Below are 18,632 nucleotides of genomic sequence, written 5' to 3' on the forward strand. Positions count from 1 at the left end.
CTTAAAATACTGACTTTCCTCTATGCCAATTACTACAGTCTGGGTTCATATTGAAAGGTTCAGCTCTTGCCAAAAATTTAGTCCAGGTGATGCAAAACTTGGAAGAACTTTAAATACAGAGGTCTGGCAAAGTCAAAACCAGAACCAGGATCTGAATTCAAGCATCGTACTTAACAGATAATTGCAATGACTACGATGGAACATTCAGACTTAAAGCCAAGCTCTCTAATATGCTTTGTCTGGGATATGGAAGGCATCTTCCTTTATTAGGTTACTTTCCTGCTCAGCATTAACATTTCGTGCTTTGAAGGCTTATTGTGCTGGCTGGAGTTATACCTTTAGGTACGTGCAGTCCCTATGGAATAGCCCCATCTCCTTTCATCATTATTAGTAATTCTGGGCTTGTCATTTCCTATTCAAGCAGCCTGGCCCTCCCTGCCTTGTTGCAGGATGGTTGATATGGTGCACAGGAAAGGTACTGTTTTTTTCCAGGTCTTGACTCCTTGTGAGTATTCTTTTCAGGGGCTTTGTTTTTATTGCCGTGAAGTCCATTTCCTACATGTAGTATAATTTACTAAATTACAAATAAACAAGGCACCAACAGAGAAGTCAGTGAAAGTTCACACTAAGAATAGAAGCTTGAAGAGAAAAGTTCAGTTATGTGACCTTCTTCAGGAGCTGGATGTGAAATAGACCTGCTGGTTTTCCCTTTAAGTTGCAGTCCAGGCAGAAAAGAACTTGAGCAGTTCCCAGAGAAACCCAGGCCCTTCTGTTTGTGTCCAGGAATCCTCCAGAAGTGCTTTATCTGTTGACACCCTGGGCACGCTGATAGGGAAATGAGCTTACTTGGTCTCTTGATTTCCCTCCTCTATTGTCAGCTGATTTTTTGCATTGATCTCCTGTTCTGCAGTGTTCAAAAATCTGCCAGCTGTGAATGCAACAAAATGTTACAGAGGGACCTTGACAGGCTGGAGAGGTGGGCACAAGCCAACCTCAGGAGGTTCAACAAGACCAAGGGCAGGGTCCTGCATCTGGGTCGAGGCAATCCCAAGCACAAATAGAGGCTGGGCAGTGAGTGGCTGGAGAGCAGCCCTGAGGAGAGGGACATGGGGGTGCTGGTGGACAAGAAGCTCAACATGAGCTGTCAATGTGCACTTGCAACCCAGAAAGCCAACCAGAGCCTGGGCTGCATCAAGAGAAGTGTGGCCAGCGGGTTGAGGGAGGTGATTCTCCCCCTCTACTCAGCTCTGGTGAGACCCCACCTGGAGTACTGTGTCCAGTTCTGGAGCCCCTATTACAGGAGGGATCTGGACGTGCTGGAACGTGTCCGGAGAGGGGCCACCAGGATGATCAGAGGGCTGGAGCACCTCTCCTGTGAGGAGAGACTGAAAGAGTTGGGGCTGTTCAGTCTGGAGAAGAGAAGGCTCCAAGGTGACCTTATTGTGGCCTTCCAGTATCTGCAGGGGGCCTACAAGAAAGCTGGGGAGGGACTTTTTAGGCTATCAGGTAGTGATAGGACTGGGGGGAACGGAATGAAGCTGGAAGTGGGGAGATTGAGGCTGGATGTGAGGAAGAAGTTCTTCATCATGAGAGTGTTGAGAGCTTGGTATGGGTTGTCCAGGGAGGTGGTTGAGGCCCCATCCCTGGAGGTGTTTAAGGCCAGGCTGGATGAGGCTCTGGCCAGCCTGATGTAGTGTGAGGTGTCCCTGCCCATGGCAGGGGGGTTGGAACGGGATGATCCTTGTGGTCCCTTCCAACCCTGACTGATTCTATGATTCTATGATGCCTACCTTCAGAATTGGCCACTAAAGCAAATTAGGTTCATCAGATGAAAAATACCTGTCACTGCTTTTACAGAAGAAGGGAGGGGAGGCGGAGGGGAAGGGAGGGAACGGGAGGGGAGAGGAAGGGAGGGGAGGGACTGCTAAGAACAGGCTTTCAGGCTCTTGGTCATGAACAGGGAGCTGTTTCACTGCTAAGTACAGAGTAAATACTTACACAGTGTACCAGCAATTCAGACTTCTTACAAGTTCCTTCCTTTAAATGGAGGGGTTTTCTTCTTCTCCTTCGTATTCACCTTTATTTTGCTTTATAAATAATCTTATCATCTCTACTTTTTAGTTTATCTTGAAAATTCTCCCAAAGATTTGAGGGCTTTCCTCATTGCTGTCTAAAGGAGCTAGTTTGCTCTTTAGGAGCTACTCTGAAGAGTTCCTGCCCCTAACAGAGCATGGTGCATGTCGTGTACAGAGCACTGCCGCAGCCCTTTGGGTAAAAAAGCATGGATTAGAGCAAAAGAGTCACATATCTCAAAATGCCTTGATGAAACCAAACCATCTCTGGACACTTTCCATTTGAAGTTAAATATTAGACACTCTGACATCCATTTTTTATTTTAAAATTTAGCCTAAAAGGCTTAATATTTAACTCAAAATACCTAACAACTGTGAACACTGAGCGCTGAATGTTGTTATATCGTCCAGGAGATAGATAAATCAATGCTTAAAGTCAAGTGTGATATATTTAGAGATGTGTGGCCCTTCCTGGACTTGGTGCTTCCTTTAGATGAGAAAAAGTGACTGGGTTGTGAATTCCAGTTGCACTTTGAAGCAGAGTGGGAATAACAGTGGCAAATAACTGATTTCAGCAGGTGTCCTTTGGTACCTGCAGATATAGAAATAGCACTTTTTTTTTTTTTGGTCCCAGATCAAGGTCTTGATTTGTGTGATCCTTTGTCTGACATTAACTTTGGCTGTGGGATTGCTTTCCAGTTATTTCGGGTCTCAAATCCATGTTGAAGACAAAATAATTGTTTATTGTTTGCTCCTGTTCAGAGACTTACTGCAAGGAAAAGGAACACACACGTTGCTGTGAAACTTATTGCCATTTTGTGACCTGTTTGTAAGCCCTTTGTTGAATGTTATCATTATAAAGAGCTCCTAAAGATGCTGCGCTTTGAATGAGTGGTTTCTGAGGCTGAAGAGTCGGTGCAGAACCGTAAGTAGCCTGGAATGACCACATCCACGCCTCTCTACCTCTTTGGGCCATCTCCGGGTTAGACACCACTGTTCGGGGTGCACAACCCAAGCAGCGCCGCGGCAACCGAAAGGAACCTGCCGCGCCCCGCGGCACTGAGTCTCCGTGGGCGTGGCCCAGATCGTTCGCGGCCCCTCGCCGAGACCTGGACTGCGGCTGATCCGCGCCCGCCGAAACCGCTCTCAGGCGAAAGGGGCGGGACGCGCGCGAGGTAAAGGTGGCGGGGGCGCGCGCCGGGCCGCCTGCGCGCCGCTGCTGGGCTCGTGCTGCGGCGGCTGCGTCATGGCGGCAGCCCTGGAGTCGCTGGAGTCGTGCCTGGAGCGGCACATCCCGCCCGAGGAGCTCGCCGAGGTCAAGCGGATCCTCTACGGGGGTGACGCAAGGTGCGCTGCCAGGGCAGCCTCGTTCCCTTCTTTTCCCCGTGGGACGGATGGAGGGGTACTGTGACCTGCCCCATTCCATCTCCCTTCTCGGCTTCGTGCCCGGGAGCGAGGTCGAAGGAGTCCGTTTGAGGACGGGTGCACGGGACTCGGGGCTGGGCTGAAAGGAAATTAAGGGTAGGTCCTGTGGTGCTTGTGGTACTGTGGTGAGGTTGAGCTGTGGTGAGATAACTGGGTTAGTTTGTAGTGAATCTAGGTCTGGGGAGCAGGATGCTAGAGAGGTCCAGTAGGAAGGTGTCTGACTGGAATGAAAGACTTGAGTTGGGATAGTTTTGAGGGAGGAAGTGGGAGTTCATGGCTTTGGGATGAGTGAGCTAGAAAAGTGAGGATCCAACATGACGAAAAATACAGTAGAGGGAAAGTGTTTATAATGTGGGGTAGCAGATGGAAGTTTGCATGTCTGTGCACCTTGGTTTCCTTAAGAAGTTGACAGTGTCTGGAAATCACACTTGGAGAGGAGGACACTGGGAGTCTGCAGCCATGGAGAGGAGCAGTGAGGTTTGCCCATGACCTGCCTGCTGTCTGGCTGCACCCTTGTCTCATGGTTGTGTATGGGGATGTGGGCACTTGGGTGGCAGGCAGTATTTGTGATCCCTTTGGTCCACTGCATTCACAGCAGAGAAGAACAACATCTCATCTTGACATTTGTGTTTTCCTGTTCAATCCAGAAAACTTAATTTGCCACCTGCAGCTCAATCAGCAGCTCAGGAAAGAGGTTTTGAGCTACAGGGCTACGGATTTGATGCTGCTCCTGAGCAACTGAGAAGGCCACGTGTTGTTCGAGTGGGACTGATACAAAACAGAATTCCGCTTCCCACAGACACAGCTGTGGCAGTCCAGGTACACAAACTGGGATCTGGGCAGTTGGTGTGCAATTCCACTTCTGTTGGATTGAGAAATAACATACTCCAGCTGTGGATGTTAGACTCCATCATGAAATGTCTGCTGATTGTCAGGCAGTGTAGGATCTGTCAGTATCTGAAGACACTGTAAGGAATTCAGATAGCACATCCAATTTTACTGGTTCTCAGACCTCATGTGTTGTGTTTACCTATGAGCTGCCCAACATCTCTGTACTTTTTCCAAAGCTAAATGTTTAGTCGCTGATTTTGTGCATAGAAATCCTTTGCCTCTGAACTGAAACAGAAAAGAATGTACTCAAAATGAAGAGAGATGGCAACTCATGGAAATCTCAGGTGCAGTTCCTGTTTTAAATGAGAAATATTCCATTAAAGGAAAATCCATTAGACTAAACGCAGAGGAATAAAGCTGTGTTTATTATTCTTTGTACAGCAGTAAACCGAATCTTAGTACAAGGTGTACTTGCACACCAAGGTGTCTTGGAAACCAGAGCACTAAGGTGACATGTATAGAAGCAGCATCTTAAAAATAGCTTTAAAATAAAGAGAAATTAAAAAAAAATCACATTTATAAAATCTCCTGGAGTGGTAGTTTTGTACAGTGACAGGACAGAACATTTATGAGGTAGGTGGTTTTGAAAAGATTCCATGGCACAGATGAAAGTAGTTCAGTCGGTGGATCAAGTTGGTGGATTCATTGCAGCATGTGCTCAAAAGAGTACAAGTTATATGACTGATTTTACCTTTATAAGTAACTATTTCTATTCATCAGTATGCAGTTGAATTTGTAGGTCACTGATAACTCGTGGCCTTTATTTTTTACTGACATCTGAAAGCGTCAATGCACAGCGCTACACCTATGCTTAAGTAGAATACTTAAGGAAAAAAACTACTTTGAATCAGTGTTTTTTACTAGTTAATAAATGCTTTGGTTTTTTTTTTCCCTTGGTAATAATCTACTGAGCTCTTTGGTCAGAGGGATTTGGGAAAGAGTTCTTAGTTAATGACTTCTAGAGAGTGTCCAAGTTCCACGTGTGTGAGCAGCCCTGGGAGATAACCACGAACACAGTTCTTTTAAGATTCTGAGTACTTTGAAGTCATGCTTACTTCACATCGTTCTGTAGGTTCTTTACCATGAGAGCAAAATGATAAATTTTGCTGATTGTTAGGATTTTTAGCTATTTGCAAGTCAGTCAGCATGTATTTAAATGCTGTAACCCTGGGGTCGAGATTCATTAGATTGCCTTCTCTATTTTCAGCATCTAAATGCTTTTGAAAGTCCCTGTCTAACTCTTTCTGTTATCAATGCTCAGGAATGATAACTTGTTGAGTTGTTCCCCAGAACTAAGGGTAGGACAAGATAAATTTGATGTCAGCAGTGCTTGTAAATGCAGGCTATTAATATACAAGAACAAGCAAGTAGCTTTTCTTATAGCCTGATCCTTCTTGCAACCAGGTGGCTGCACTGCACAAACGCATTGAAGAGATTGTGGAAGTAGCTGCACTATGTGGGGTCAACATAGTTTGTTTCCAGGAGGCTTGGAGTGAGTATTTTTCCGTGGTTCCTTCTGTGTTGTCAGGGTCAAGTTCCTTCCATTTTAACAAGTGTCCTGCACTAGAAGTACCTGAAGGGGTCCTAGAAAAAAGCTGGGGAGGGACTATTGACAAAGGCATGTAGCACTAGGACAAGGGGCAGTGGCTTCAAAGTAGAGAAGATTTAGACTGGACATTAGCAAGAAGTTCTATGAGGGTGGTGGAACACTGGAACAGGTTGCCCAGGGAGGTAGGGTAGAGTAGTAGGCCCCATCAGTCAAGGTCAGGTTTGATGGGGGTCTGAGCAACCTGATCTAGTTGGGGATATCCCTTCTAACTGTGGGAGGCTGCCCTAGATGATCTCTAAAGGTCCCTTGCAACCCAGTATGGGTTTTTTTCCTCCTAAAACTTTGGGTTTTTTTTCTGGACAGACTTAAAATGTCTAATTTGACTTAAAGTTGAGTCCTTGAGGCTTAATAGAGCCAAGAACCAAAGTGAAGGCCTGTGAACTGTTTGTGAAAACAGGTTATTCACAGAAACTGTGCACCAGTGGCTGGGGTATGTTTTGTGTGACTTCACTAAGTGTATTCTTGCTGTTCTGCTTTGCTCTGGGTGGACCCCCGGGGTTTAGGGTTAGGGTCCACCTGGAGTGTTTCAAAACCCACCTGGATGCGTTCCCCTGTGGACTATCCTAGGTGATCCTGCTTTGGCAGGGAGGTTAGACCTGATGATCTCTTGAGGTCCCTTCCAACCTCTGATATACTGTGACACTGTGACCCAAAACTCCTCACCCTTGCTAAAAATGTTTTAAAATAACCTTTGCCTTTTAACAAGGAAAACGACTGAATCGTTCTGAAGTGTTTCATCTTATGTCTGTGTCCATGCAAACAGTGTGTGTTTCTTGAGTGACGTGAATATTCTTGCACATTTTGTCTTGCTCTGGTGTTTTCCAGCCATGCCCTTTGCATTTTGTACAAGAGAGAAGCTTCCTTGGACCGAATTTGCTGAGTCAGCAGAGGATGGGCCAACAACAAGATTCTGTCAAGAGGTAAAAACCCAACCAAGTGGAAAAACCCCTGATTCAGCCCTCAAGTCCAGCCCATACCAGTCACTGATTAGCATGGATCATCTTTCTGTACTGGTCTTTTACCACTGAGAAAATGGAAATAATGACTAACAGATTTTCAACTTGGTTGATAAATAATACAGTAGTGAGCAAAGTAGAAACAAGACAACAACAACCGTGCTCAATCTTTTATGTTTCTTAACTCCTTTGTGTTTGTAGACTGCCTTTTGCCATGGGAGGCGCAGGAAACTGCCCATCTAACTAGTCTTCAATTTTGCACATGAGGAACACTTCTTCATACAATTATTTTTATTTCCAATTCCAAAGGTGTTTCTTGCCTGGAACAGTTGAGCACTATACAATGCTTGCATGAAGGTGTGAGAAGAACAGCTAGTGTGTCTGAACAAGGAACACTGCACAAATCTCTTGCATCTGCCTCTGAAATGATATAAAATGTAGGGGGTCTTTATGGGCCTAGTGAGATTTGTTACTGTCTGGCTTTTGTTTTTTTCACAGACTTGATTTCGAGGGTGGCAGAGTTTAATTTTACTTTTTGAAAACTTTTTTTTTTTAATAAGGAATTTAAATTCCTTTTTTTTTTTTTTTGCAGGTCTTTGAAACAACAAAAGCCTGGTTTGTGGTCAATTTTGCCCAGATATGCATTGATTTATTATTTTGTAGGCAGAAAAATGTCTTTAGTCTGATCTTGTGCAAAGTATGTGGAGCTTTCACTAACTGGCCTGTGCATTGAGACACCTATGGTCGAGTTGGAGAGGCGCAATCCCGTAGCATTGCCGGCCAGGCCATGTGGTAGTACCCCGTCGCGTTAAACAGCAGGGTAAGATAGCTGCATCTTTCCTACTCCAGAGCATGTTATTTATTTGCTTAACACATTATTCTCCATACATAATTCCCAATCTCACACCACTAACTCTCCATCTCCTCTTCTATTAGTCTTCGTATTTAGTCTACGTATCCTAACTGCTACTTTATCAATTTTACTTCCCCCCCCCCTTTTTACGTACTTCACGTAACCTTTTTCCTTGCTACTCTGGCCCGTGTCCTTCCACTCTGAGCGTCACCCCTTGTATGGTAGACCAGGCTGGGATGACTGGGGTTGGGATCTATTCACTCTTTACACTGTGCCATACCTTGAGGTCTGCTTTGCAGCTCTTACCATAGCTGTCCGAGGATGCCCAATGTCTCTGTCAGGTCACATATGTAATCTACCAGCTGAAGGATTCAGGGCGATGAATCTCCTGTCATGTATTCCTCTACATGTCATGACAGAAATCATCCTCCAATGAATAGGTCATGCCCTGTAGGGCTGAGCCTCTAGCTCCTATCACTGCTACTCTCGACCACACCTCATACCAGATGAAAAACCTTCCTAAAGACATAAACCCCCCTTACCCCCCCCCCCCCCACCACAGACTTCAATATACTCCCTCTCAATATACCATAATCCACTGTTCCCTCCCTCCCGATGTAATGATTTCAGAAGAATTCGTGCATCCTAATTCCCCCCCCCCCCCCCCCCCCTTGGTTCTGGCTATGTTTTCCCCCCCCCCCCCCCCCCATTGTGTGTGTTTTTTTGTGTTCCATCCCCCCCCCCCCCCCCCCTTCACCACTAAACACTCCACTCCCCCGACCCCCCCCGCCGCTCACTCGCACACTCCCCACCCCACCCCCCCCCCAACCCCCCCCCCCCCCACCTGTGTGGGGGGGGCCTCTCTGGAATACTGCTGTGGTCATTTCTAATTCTGGAGCTGTCCTTGGCAAAAGCAGGAAAAATCACATTCCAAGGGTCGGAGATTTCAATGAGGTAAGACACAGTGTTTGGCCTCGCAGCTCTGCATGTGTTGTATCAGAGTCATATTGGCAGGAAATGTGATGTTTTTCTAGAAAATGTGGCTCACTGAGTGTCAAATCAGATTTTTTTCTCAGGTGAAACAGAGAGTGATGACTCTTACTGAACAAATAACACCCAATCTTTGTCGTGTACCCTTCCTTGGCCTGATGGAAGCTACAGAAGTCTTGAGGATCTTTAAAACAAAGCTCTTCCAGTCACATCTTTGTTCTGTTAGTTGTGCATGATTGGCTTTGATAGTTCCTGCATGTGTGGATGCTGAGCTGATGTGAATTTGGAGGGCAAACATTTCATGGTTCAGGTGTGCACATTATTTATGGTCTTGGTCTCTGTTTCTCTTTGAGGTTGTCTTGGGAATGACAGTTCTTTTGCTTATGTTTCTTTGAGCAGAATCCCTTAATTCATTATGCTTCTTACTGGTTTGTGGCATCTTGTGTTTACTGATCACATAAACTCCACTGAAGCCCCCAGCAGTTTTTAGGCCGTCTTCCAGAATCAGCTTCAGAAACTGCACTGGCAGTAAAGGCAACATCAGAAGAAAGCTGGTAGATCTGAAATGTGTTTATCCATCCATAGAGTTATCACAAGCAGAAAGATCAGGCTTAAAAATTAACCAAAGTCTAAAAATACATTGTCTTACCTAACCCAATCTCTCCTTGTCAGCTAAAGCGAGTCATTAACAGAGGCATTTCTTTTAAGCAGTGGTCTGCAGTTGCTTTTGTTCTTGTCCAAATGCTTCGAAGAGTCACTAACCTGAGACTTCAGAATGCAAACTGCTTTTTTGTTAATTGTAAAAAGTTAGGGGTTTTTTTCTGTTTTGAAACTTTATGTTGAGAGACCTCTGAAAGTTTTGGCCTGGGCTGCCAGACCTGATCAGACTGGTTTGTTTTTTCAGAGGAGGCTGTTAAAAGGTTTCTTCTACACAATGGATTTCTGGCACAGGCCTATCAGTCATTGTTGACTTTCATCTTTACCAATTATTTTGATATGTAGTATTAATTACTCAGAACTGTATTTTAGGTAGCAAAACAGTAATTTAACAAACCCTTATAAAACACAAGCACTAAAAAATGAATTTTGGTTGTTTTCCACACTCTTTATTTGTTCCTTGTGTAGTGAACCAGAAGAGAAATTCCTGTTACTTGTGCTAAAATATGATGTATTTCAGTTTTCCAGACTCTCTTGTGGAACATCAACAAATACTTCTTGTTTGCAGCTATGAAACTGTAAAGAGAGACATCAAAAAAAAAAAAAAAAAAGGAAAACAAAACACTTTTGCTTTTTCACATAAAGTACCAAGAATTTCATTAAGAGTTTTAAATCATTCCCAAAAGGAGTTAGTTCTTCTAATCCTAAATGCCAGAATTAGCACAAAACAATCTATTTATATTGCCTTGCAGTTAGATTGTAGAGATTTGACTTTTCTTGTTGTACCTATCTCATTAGAGAAGCAAATAATGTTTATTCATAACACTGTCTTTTTAGCTGGTTTTGTTAGCAAAGCATTAATTCCACTCTGAGCTGAGCAGTTTTGATAGAGGAAATTTAGAAACCATCCAGACTACAGGGAAAGATTATGCTCATTTCTTTTACTTTAATGTTGTTTTCTTTATCAACAAAGATAACCCCCAAGGAAGGATTGGATTTGAAATTATTTGTTGTGGATTGTCTCTGTAGAGCAGATAGGGAAAGGAGCCTTGTTTAAAATCATCCTTGTTGAATCAGAACTAAATGGAAGAGGGAAATAGACTGGTCTGTAACCTATTCAGCCTTGTGTGGGAGGGCATATAAATAAACAAAAATCAATCCTTCTTGAGACATCACTGTTTGTTGCTGTGGAGATGATTGTGACGTCTGGTGAGGAAGAAAGAAATAGGAACTGATGAATTCCCTGAAGCAACAACATTCTTTTTTTCTTCTCTTGTAATAAAGGAAAACAGAGAACAGAAGGGGGGAAAAAAAGGAAATAAATATATTCAATCAGTGGAATTGTTTTGCAAAAGGATTGTGTGAGTGCCCACCACGTGGTGTGCTCTCTACAGACATGAAAGGAGATAAAATTAGTACCCAAGGGACTAGGCAATTTCATGAGACCTGATAATAAATAAGAAACGTGAGATGTCATTTTTCCTGGGTGTACTGAACCTCTGGTCTTCCTGCAGAAGATGATCCCCTTGTATCTTATCAATGCCATTCTCCTACACTTTGGTGAGGCCTCAGCTGTAACTGTGCCTGCTTTAGGCCTGGTGTGGTTCAGCCTCCTTTAAGACCAACATCAGTGGTTGTTAGAATGGACAGTTTCAGTAAAAAGGCAGTTTTTAAACAATATGCCTTCCTTGTGCAGCGTGCCCCATTGGGTCAGCCTGGTGGATTATGCAGCTTGCTTTTCTGTCTCAGATCATTGCAGAAGGTACTATTAGGAGTAAGTCACCTCTTTTGACAGCTGTTAACAGTGCTCTGTCCTTCTCTTCACTAGTGCCTTTTACCAGTGCTTTTCTAATTGTTCAGATAATTTGATAAGGTAAAAGTTTGCAGCATACGGTTAAAGGGATCTTTTAAGCCAGCGGTTGGCTCCAGTTTCCTATATTCTTCTGGCAGTCATAAAATTACTACGTGTCATTACATAAAAGATGAATGTAAAGGAGTTCTTTGTTCTCTAATATTCATCACCTCTCTCTTTAGTGAGAATGCAAGGATTGTCAGGGCTTAGGAAACTTTTCTTACATAGTGAGAGTACTGAGAGGTGCCTAAAGTTGGGCAGTTTGTGGCTCTCTAACTTCTGTAGAAGTTTCTAGCATTAACAGAAGCATTCATGTCAAAGTCAGACAGTGCTTAGGGTGTAGTGTTTGTGAAGAGAAACAGAAAGGGGCTTAAATGGGATCTGTGCAGCCCAAGGGAGCCATTTTTTTGCTCTGTACAGTGCAGCTGTGTACTAAATTAAGTGTCTTTACTCATGGGCTCATGACTTGAAGCTGGTAATCAGATTGGGAAGTGTCAAAGCACTGTTGGAGAGATTTCTTGTCGCCTTTTTCAGAAGTCTGCATTTGTGATGTTTGGTTGGTTTGTCTGTTTGTAGTCTACTTACTATATGGAAGGCAACACAGGACACCCAGTGTTTCAGACCCAGTTTGGAACAATTGCTGTGAACATCTGTTACGGGCGCCATCACCCTCTCAACTGGCTCATGTTTAGCATGAATGGAGCAGAGATCATCTTCAACCCCTCAGCCACCATTGGAACGCTCAGGTAATGCTTTCTGGGCCAGCTCCATCTGGAGTTTTGGGCTGCCAGTCTGCTCAGAGGCACTGATTCTCTTCCAGAACTTCAGTTGTACATCTGCAGGTCTTTTGTCTCAGAGTTAAGCAGCATCCAGCTGGTTTTCTGAAATGTGATGAGAATTTATTTAGATTATCTGTGTAATATTTTTGCTTTATGACAGGCAGTAGGAATTTACATTCAGGCTTAGCTTGTCAGCTTGCATTGTCTACCTAGGAGCCAGTAAGTGTGGTATCCAATTTCAGTTTTCAGAGCCAAGCTGAGAAGCCCTTTTCTCAGACCCATGTTGGGTTATTTTAACTTGTGTCAATTTTGTGATTATCAAGGCTCTTGAACCGGACTGAACCAGTGTAAACTATTTCCCTTGAGATTAATCTTCTGCAGATTGACATTAATTGCACCCTACTGATTTGATTTCCTAACAAAAAAAAAAAAAAAAAAGAAAGAAAACCAGCTCAGTGAGCTAAAAAAGTAGCTTTTCAGCTAGCACAGTGTGATTAATTTGTGGATCAGATCTTGAATATTCATTGCCTTTATGCTGTCAGCATCAATCCCATTTTAGTATAATAAACCTTTGAATGTGGTGTGCTTCCAGAGGCTGTGTATTGCTTGGGATACTAAAAGGTTGTGCAAAATAGCTGCATTTTGGGGGGCTTGCTTTAAGTAGAAACCTTGTAGGAATGGTTTCAGTGTTTCTTTGCACCACTCTTGTGAAAATCACCACGCTTTCCTTCCATTCTCTTTGTCTTCTGTTCTCTGCAGTATTGCTCAGTACTTTCAGATTCCAGATTCAGCTATTTGTAAATTGAGGTGCGGGGTTCCAGAATCACAGAATCCTAGAGTGGCTCAAGTTGGAAGGGCTCTCAGAGAGGTCCTCTATTACAACCTCCCTGCTGTGAGCAGGAACACCCTCAACTAGGCTTGGCTGCTCAAGGCCACATCCAGCCTGGCTTTGAACATCCACAAGGAGAAGGCATCCACAACCACCCTGGGCAGCCTGTTCCAGAGTCTCACTACCCTCACACTGAAGAACTTCTTCCTAAGCTCCAGTCTAACCCTGCTCTCCCTCAGCTTCAAATCATTGCCTCTTGTCCTATTGCTAGACACCTTGGGTATACAGGACAATGGAAGAGTTAGAAATATGAGGAAGATAATTCTTACCATTTTCCATTTATTCAGGATTCTCTTTACCTCTTTCATGTAAATTTGCAAGTTTTCTGTCTCTCAAAGAAGGTCCAAAAATACTCTGTTTTTGTGGCTGAACATCTAGAAAATTCTGAAGAGATTGAGCATTCAGGGTAGAAATAGTGAAAGGCAGATCAGAGGTGTGTGATTTTCATACCCACGGGCAGTTGAGAGGCAGAGAGCCTTGTAATTACAAACCTGGAAAGTGGAACTGGAGGTGCAGTGTTTTATCATTCAAACTGCCCTTAGTAGCTTTTGGTATAAAAGATAATTTAGGTTAGACAGTGTTGGGAAATGTCCTTTGAAAAGAGATGAGTGAGTCCATGATGATTTGCGGGCATTTTTGTCACTTCTGGAAAACATTGGTGGTTTTTGGCCATTTCCAGCCCTTGAACAGGAGAGCACAGAGAGATCACCCTCTTGTCATACAGTGCTGTGTTGGTGCTCTGGGTGCTTCATGTCCTCCTCATTACTGGCTTTCACTTAATTGTTTTTAAGCATATAATTTTTATTGCAGGAAGAGGACTTTTGAGGCCCATGTGAAAACTGTCTCTGGGGTCTCTTCTTGGCAGCAGCCTTTTTTTTCCTGCCTCTCTTCTGTGAAATTGTAATTTGCTGGAGCTTTTCAATAAAATCACTTTTTCTTAGAAGAGCTGGCTGCCAGGCTTGAAGCAAATCAGAAAAGAGACAATAAACCAGGTCTTTTCAATCAGTCCAGTAATCAGCTCTGAAGATTCTGGAGTCTGACCGGGAGATTGATGAGTCAGATGCTTGTAACCTTGTCTTGGCACTGAGAATCTGGCAGGTACATGCTGTCACAGGTGTGTAGAAGTTGTATCACCTTTGTTTTGGAGCTCTCAGTACTTGCAGACCTCTTGTTAACTAGGCTGATCCCTGGGTATCAAACTATTTAATAAAAAGACAAGTGTCAGAATTGAAATCTCCTCTGGCAAAGAGGTAGAGGCTTGTAAAAGAGAAGGAATTTTGTATTCCTCACTTCTTATTTCTTCATGTTATGTAAATTTAGTGACTGGCTTAACTGCTAATTCCTGGGAAGTTATGGGAATGCTTTTGTTAACCATGGTTTTCTTTTCCATCAACCCACCATGGCGAAGTGCTATGAAAGCTGTGATTGAAATAACAGGAGGAGGAAGTTTTGGTGGAAATGGATTTTTCTTTTCCTTTCTTTTTTTTATTGTAATTTTTTTTTCCATTAACTTCTGCAAAAGCCTCTCCTGGATCATTCTGGGGAAAAAAGAAAAGAGATAACTTGTATGAATCTCTTCTTGCTGTTTGGTATGTTGAAAAGGAATGAAATGTAAAAGCGTGTGTATAAATCCTTCGCATAATTTGGCAAGTGAAACATTTTAGATTTTAATTGTTTGAAAATCTTGATGTGTTAATTTATTCTTTTTTTATCTACCATCACAAAGCTATGTTTACCAAATTATCAGACAGAATTGTTTATACCTGTGTAGATTATTTCCAGGTGACCCTGCTCTGGCGGGGGGGGTTGGACTGGATGATCTTTTGAGGTCCTGTTTATATCTGTGTGAATTGTTTATTTCTTATGTGTCCTACTCCAGGTGATCCTGTTCTGGCATTGGGGGTTGGACTGGATGATCTTTCCAGGTCCCTCCCAACTCCTGACATTCTGTCATTCTGTGATACCTATATTTGAGCAGCAAATAATCCTAGTGTTTGGCTGTATCTATGGGGAGATACTGATTGTAGGAGCAAGATCAGTCTTAGAAGCTAACCGACTTCTTTGATAGAAAATGTACGTTGTGAGACAGTCACCACCTAACAGTAGCTGTGAAGTGGACAGTAGTGACTGTCTCCCTCCTTTTGTGTACTGCAGCGAGGCACTGTGGCCAATTGAAGCCAGAAATGCTGCCATAGCCAATCACTGCTTCACCTGCCCCATCAACAGGGTGGGAACGGTAAGTGTCTGCCCTGGGCTGGGTCACTCCATAACTGCATGCTCCACCAGGATTTAAGTCAAGGGAATAGGCTGAGCTGCACCAAAGTGCACAGATTCCTCTATGCTGTAACTATTCTGCTCTGAGGATGGGCAGTGGTACAGAGGTGAAGAGCTGCCTTGTTGGCAGCCAGTCTTTTGGTTGCAGCTGCTTCCTGCTCTGGACTTGCTCCCTGTAATAAGCTGCCATTCTGATGTTCATTCTCTTGGTTTCTCTGGTGACGTCGGTATTCTCCTAGCCAAAATGACTGAAAATGAAATACATCCTCAAGTCAGTGGTACATGGTTGGTTGCTCTTGTACAGATACTACCTTTTCCTGGACACTGAAATTCTGTAATGAAAAGTAATTTTGCACAGAGCAGATGGCCCTTGCCTTCACATTAGGTCAAACACATGACATGTGTGTGCCGTTCTAAGGTGCCCTGTAAACACCCAGACCCGTTCTGGTCACTATGAGAATGCATTTGCCTTGGTTTGTGATCTGCAAAGATGTTTGGTTAAATATCTCCTCCTTTGCCTCTTCCCTTAGCCTTGTGAAACTGATAGGAGGCATGTTATCCTACGTGTGTCAACAACTGGCAGTAATACAACAAGATCTTGTTTTCTAGCTCATCCATCACAAAAACTAGGCCCCTCTGATGACTCCCTGACAGCATGCCAGAAAAAAAAAAGCTCAGTATGTTTAGATAAACTTCCCTGCTGAATGCTGGAGACTAGCAAGGGTTTCTTGAATGAAGTAGAAGGATGCTGCCACCTACAGATTCCTTTTGTTTCACAGGAATACTTCAGAAATGCCTTTACTTCTGGAGATGGTGGAAAAGGTATGTTCAGGAATCATATTCAGTGCTTGCTTATAGTTAATAACTAGAAAGTGTGAAGAAACAACAGTTCTCCTGCAAGTGTCTCCCAGGACAGCTATGGTATCAAGGAACTGCCTTGCTTAAGCCTGCTGGTTTGTAAGCTGGAGACAAGAAGCACTTCCTATGAAAGCTGGTGGTACCACCATATATGGTCCCCAAAAGTTCATACCTGAGGTTTCTGTCATACTTGCAGAGGACTAAGAGTCTGGGAGGCAATGCAGTGAAGTAGGACTGGGAGGCAGAAACCCCACAGATTAGCCCACATTGTTAATGCATCTGTGATGTTTTATTTGTGGGTTTCAGATGGTTAACAGTAACAGCCCTGGCCTAAATCCCCAGCCAAGCCGTTTTGCCCTGTCGTACAGATTTGCTGGGAGCTAAAAAAGAATGCTCAAAGAGGAGCAGGAGATTTGCTTGTGTGGACTTCACTTGTGTGTCAAAACACTGTAATTTGTCCTGTGACAACTATGACTGCCTCTGGTTTCCTCTAGAGTGGACCTGAGCGTTTTTTTAGCTGGTTTTGGAACTAAGTTTTTGTAGCAGCTGTGTGGAAAAGGAGAGTGGTATCCATTGCTTAGTAGTACAACAGATGTGGCTGACTTTTGGCACAACTCAGAGTTGTGCAATACAAAGTAAGATTTTTTTTTTCCCCATGCCTCAAAGCCCAGTGGTTGCATCTCTGACCTTGTATTGAAAATCGAATGGGTGCATCTCTGTCAGTTCTTTGGGAAGTGTGTGATTTGACAGTTAGAATTTGTTTAATTTCTAAATTAAGGAGAAACCAACGAGAGCAAAGCCTTTACTTCAGAGACTTACTCATGGGAAAGCATAATCATGCAGTGTCTAAAAGGCAGTGCAGTGAGTTCTTTCCTGTTAGTTCAGTGTATGCGGAAGCTGCATTGTGCATGATCAAAACTGCAGCTACCCTAGGATCCTGCTGGGACTCCTAAGAACGTTAGCTGTGCTTTAGCAGAATAAGCAGAATAAGCTGAGCCAGGCTTTATAGCATGCTGCATGTTAAGTTGTTTACTTATTGGTAGATGTCCTTACATGCTTTTTAAAAATCTCTTTAAGCACACCATGATTTGGGTCATTTTTATGGCTCAAGTTACGTAGCTGCACCAGATGGCAGCAGGACCCCAGGGCTCTCTCGCACTCAGGATGGACTTCTGGTGGTAGAGATGGATCTGAATCTCTGCAGGCAAGTCAGTGACAAGTGGAATTTTAAGGTAAGCCTGCTTAAAAAGAAACAAACATGCGTACAGTACTAGAACAAACAAGCTTTCAAATGATCTTACAGTCTTACAGGAGTTAAAAGGCAATTTTGATGTTTCTTTTAATAGTTCAACCATTTAAGCTCTGGACTGATTTCACAGGATGTTCAGGGGGCCAGAGGCACAACTGGAATCTGAAAAGGAGTAGCCAAATGCAGGGAAACTAGGCCAGTAGCTTTTGATGAAAAAATTCAGCCCTTGGTCCTTAAGTGTGGATTGCCAGGAGCTCTGAGCCTTGCTATGGGGAAGTGTATGCCATTGGTGTTTGTCAGTTACCTGAGCTGGGCCTTGGATCTGATCTATTGTAGTTAATTTTTTATGTTCACATAGGCTTTACTTGTCAGTTTGGGTGAAGATTTTGTGAATTTGAAAGGCTAAGTCCACCTTCCACATTCACTTTCAGCTAGCCAGGATACCCAAAGCAGCATGAAGTAATTCGTCAGCAGGCAGGGCTGTCAGTGAAGGAGAGCTGTAGAAGGAGGAAGGTGTTGAGTTTAGAGTTGTGCTTTTTAGTGTGGCACTACCCCTCTTGTGTTTCTTGGGTAGAAGTAGTACAGCTTTAGACAGCACGCTGCCAGTTCTGGATAAAAGTTTGTGCTGAGGCACTGGAGGCCTTGCATTTTGTGTGAATTGGGATGTTGCTGTTTGGGGCAGTTCAATAATGTTATCAATAAGGGTGAATAGAAATCTTGTCTACTGGAGTACTTCCAGAGCTCGCTAAAAGAACTGAAGCTTTGATTTTTTCTTTTCCAGATGACTGGTAGGTATGAGATGTATGCAGACAAGCTCACTGAAGCAGTCCAGCCTTATTTTGTACCCAATATAATCAAAGAGTAAGAGAGAGAGAGCTCATGGCAATCAAATGCTAGGTGACAGATTAAGAGGTGCTGCTGGCTGCTGGCTTCACCTTGCATTACAGGTTGTTACTCTGATGTTGTCAGTTAAATTCCCTCTGTAATCAGCTTCTAAATAAAAGGATTGAAAACTGTGTTAAGTAAAAATAGCTTTCAAAATGGCTTCTTTGATGTGGTTTTTGTCATTTGCACCGAGTCCAAACCTTTGTTCCTTACTAGAAATCTATCCAGTAGGAATATATTGATACCAAAGGGTGATGCTGCTCAATTGTGTAGGGCAGGGCACAGCTGGAGCTGAACTTGGCAAGGGATGTTGAAGAGTGACAAGAAGGATTCTACAGGTGTGGCAATGAAAAAAGGAAGGTTAGAGAAAACATCCCCCCCTGAAGAGCAAGA

At 43.5% G+C, this 18,632-nt stretch overlaps 1 protein-coding gene across 1 annotated transcript; it reads left to right on the forward strand.

The window, feature by feature from the left end:
• Positions 1-3,318: 3,318 nt before the first annotated feature.
• UPB1 (beta-ureidopropionase 1) lies at positions 3,319-18,219 on the forward strand. Its single transcript, XM_054392938.1, has 10 exons — positions 3,319-3,419; positions 4,145-4,316; positions 5,793-5,880; positions 6,823-6,996; positions 8,651-8,760; positions 11,882-12,051; positions 15,128-15,209; positions 16,027-16,069; positions 17,183-17,337; positions 18,136-18,219. Exons 1-10 carry the CDS (start codon positions 3,319-3,321, stop codon positions 18,217-18,219), a joined length of 1,179 nt encoding a protein of 392 aa, XP_054248913.1.
• Positions 18,220-18,632: the final 413 nt, after the last annotated feature.

This window comes from Indicator indicator, chromosome 26 (assembly GCF_027791375.1).
Source record: "Indicator indicator isolate 239-I01 chromosome 26, UM_Iind_1.1, whole genome shotgun sequence".
Classification (NCBI taxonomy): domain Eukaryota; kingdom Metazoa; phylum Chordata; class Aves; order Piciformes; family Indicatoridae; genus Indicator; species Indicator indicator.

Excerpts from the sequence above, each read along its gene's own strand:
- UPB1 (XM_054392938.1), top strand. The coding sequence starts at position 3,319 with ATGGCGGCAGCCCTGGAGTCGCTGGAGTCGTGCCTGGAGCGGCACATC. Across the intron at positions 12,052-15,127 it reads GCCACCATTGGAACGCTCAG|CGAGGCACTGTGGCCAATTG; the intron begins GTAATGCTTTCT and ends TGTGTACTGCAG. Across the intron at positions 16,070-17,182 it reads TTCTGGAGATGGTGGAAAAG|CACACCATGATTTGGGTCAT; the intron begins GTATGTTCAGGA and ends AATCTCTTTAAG.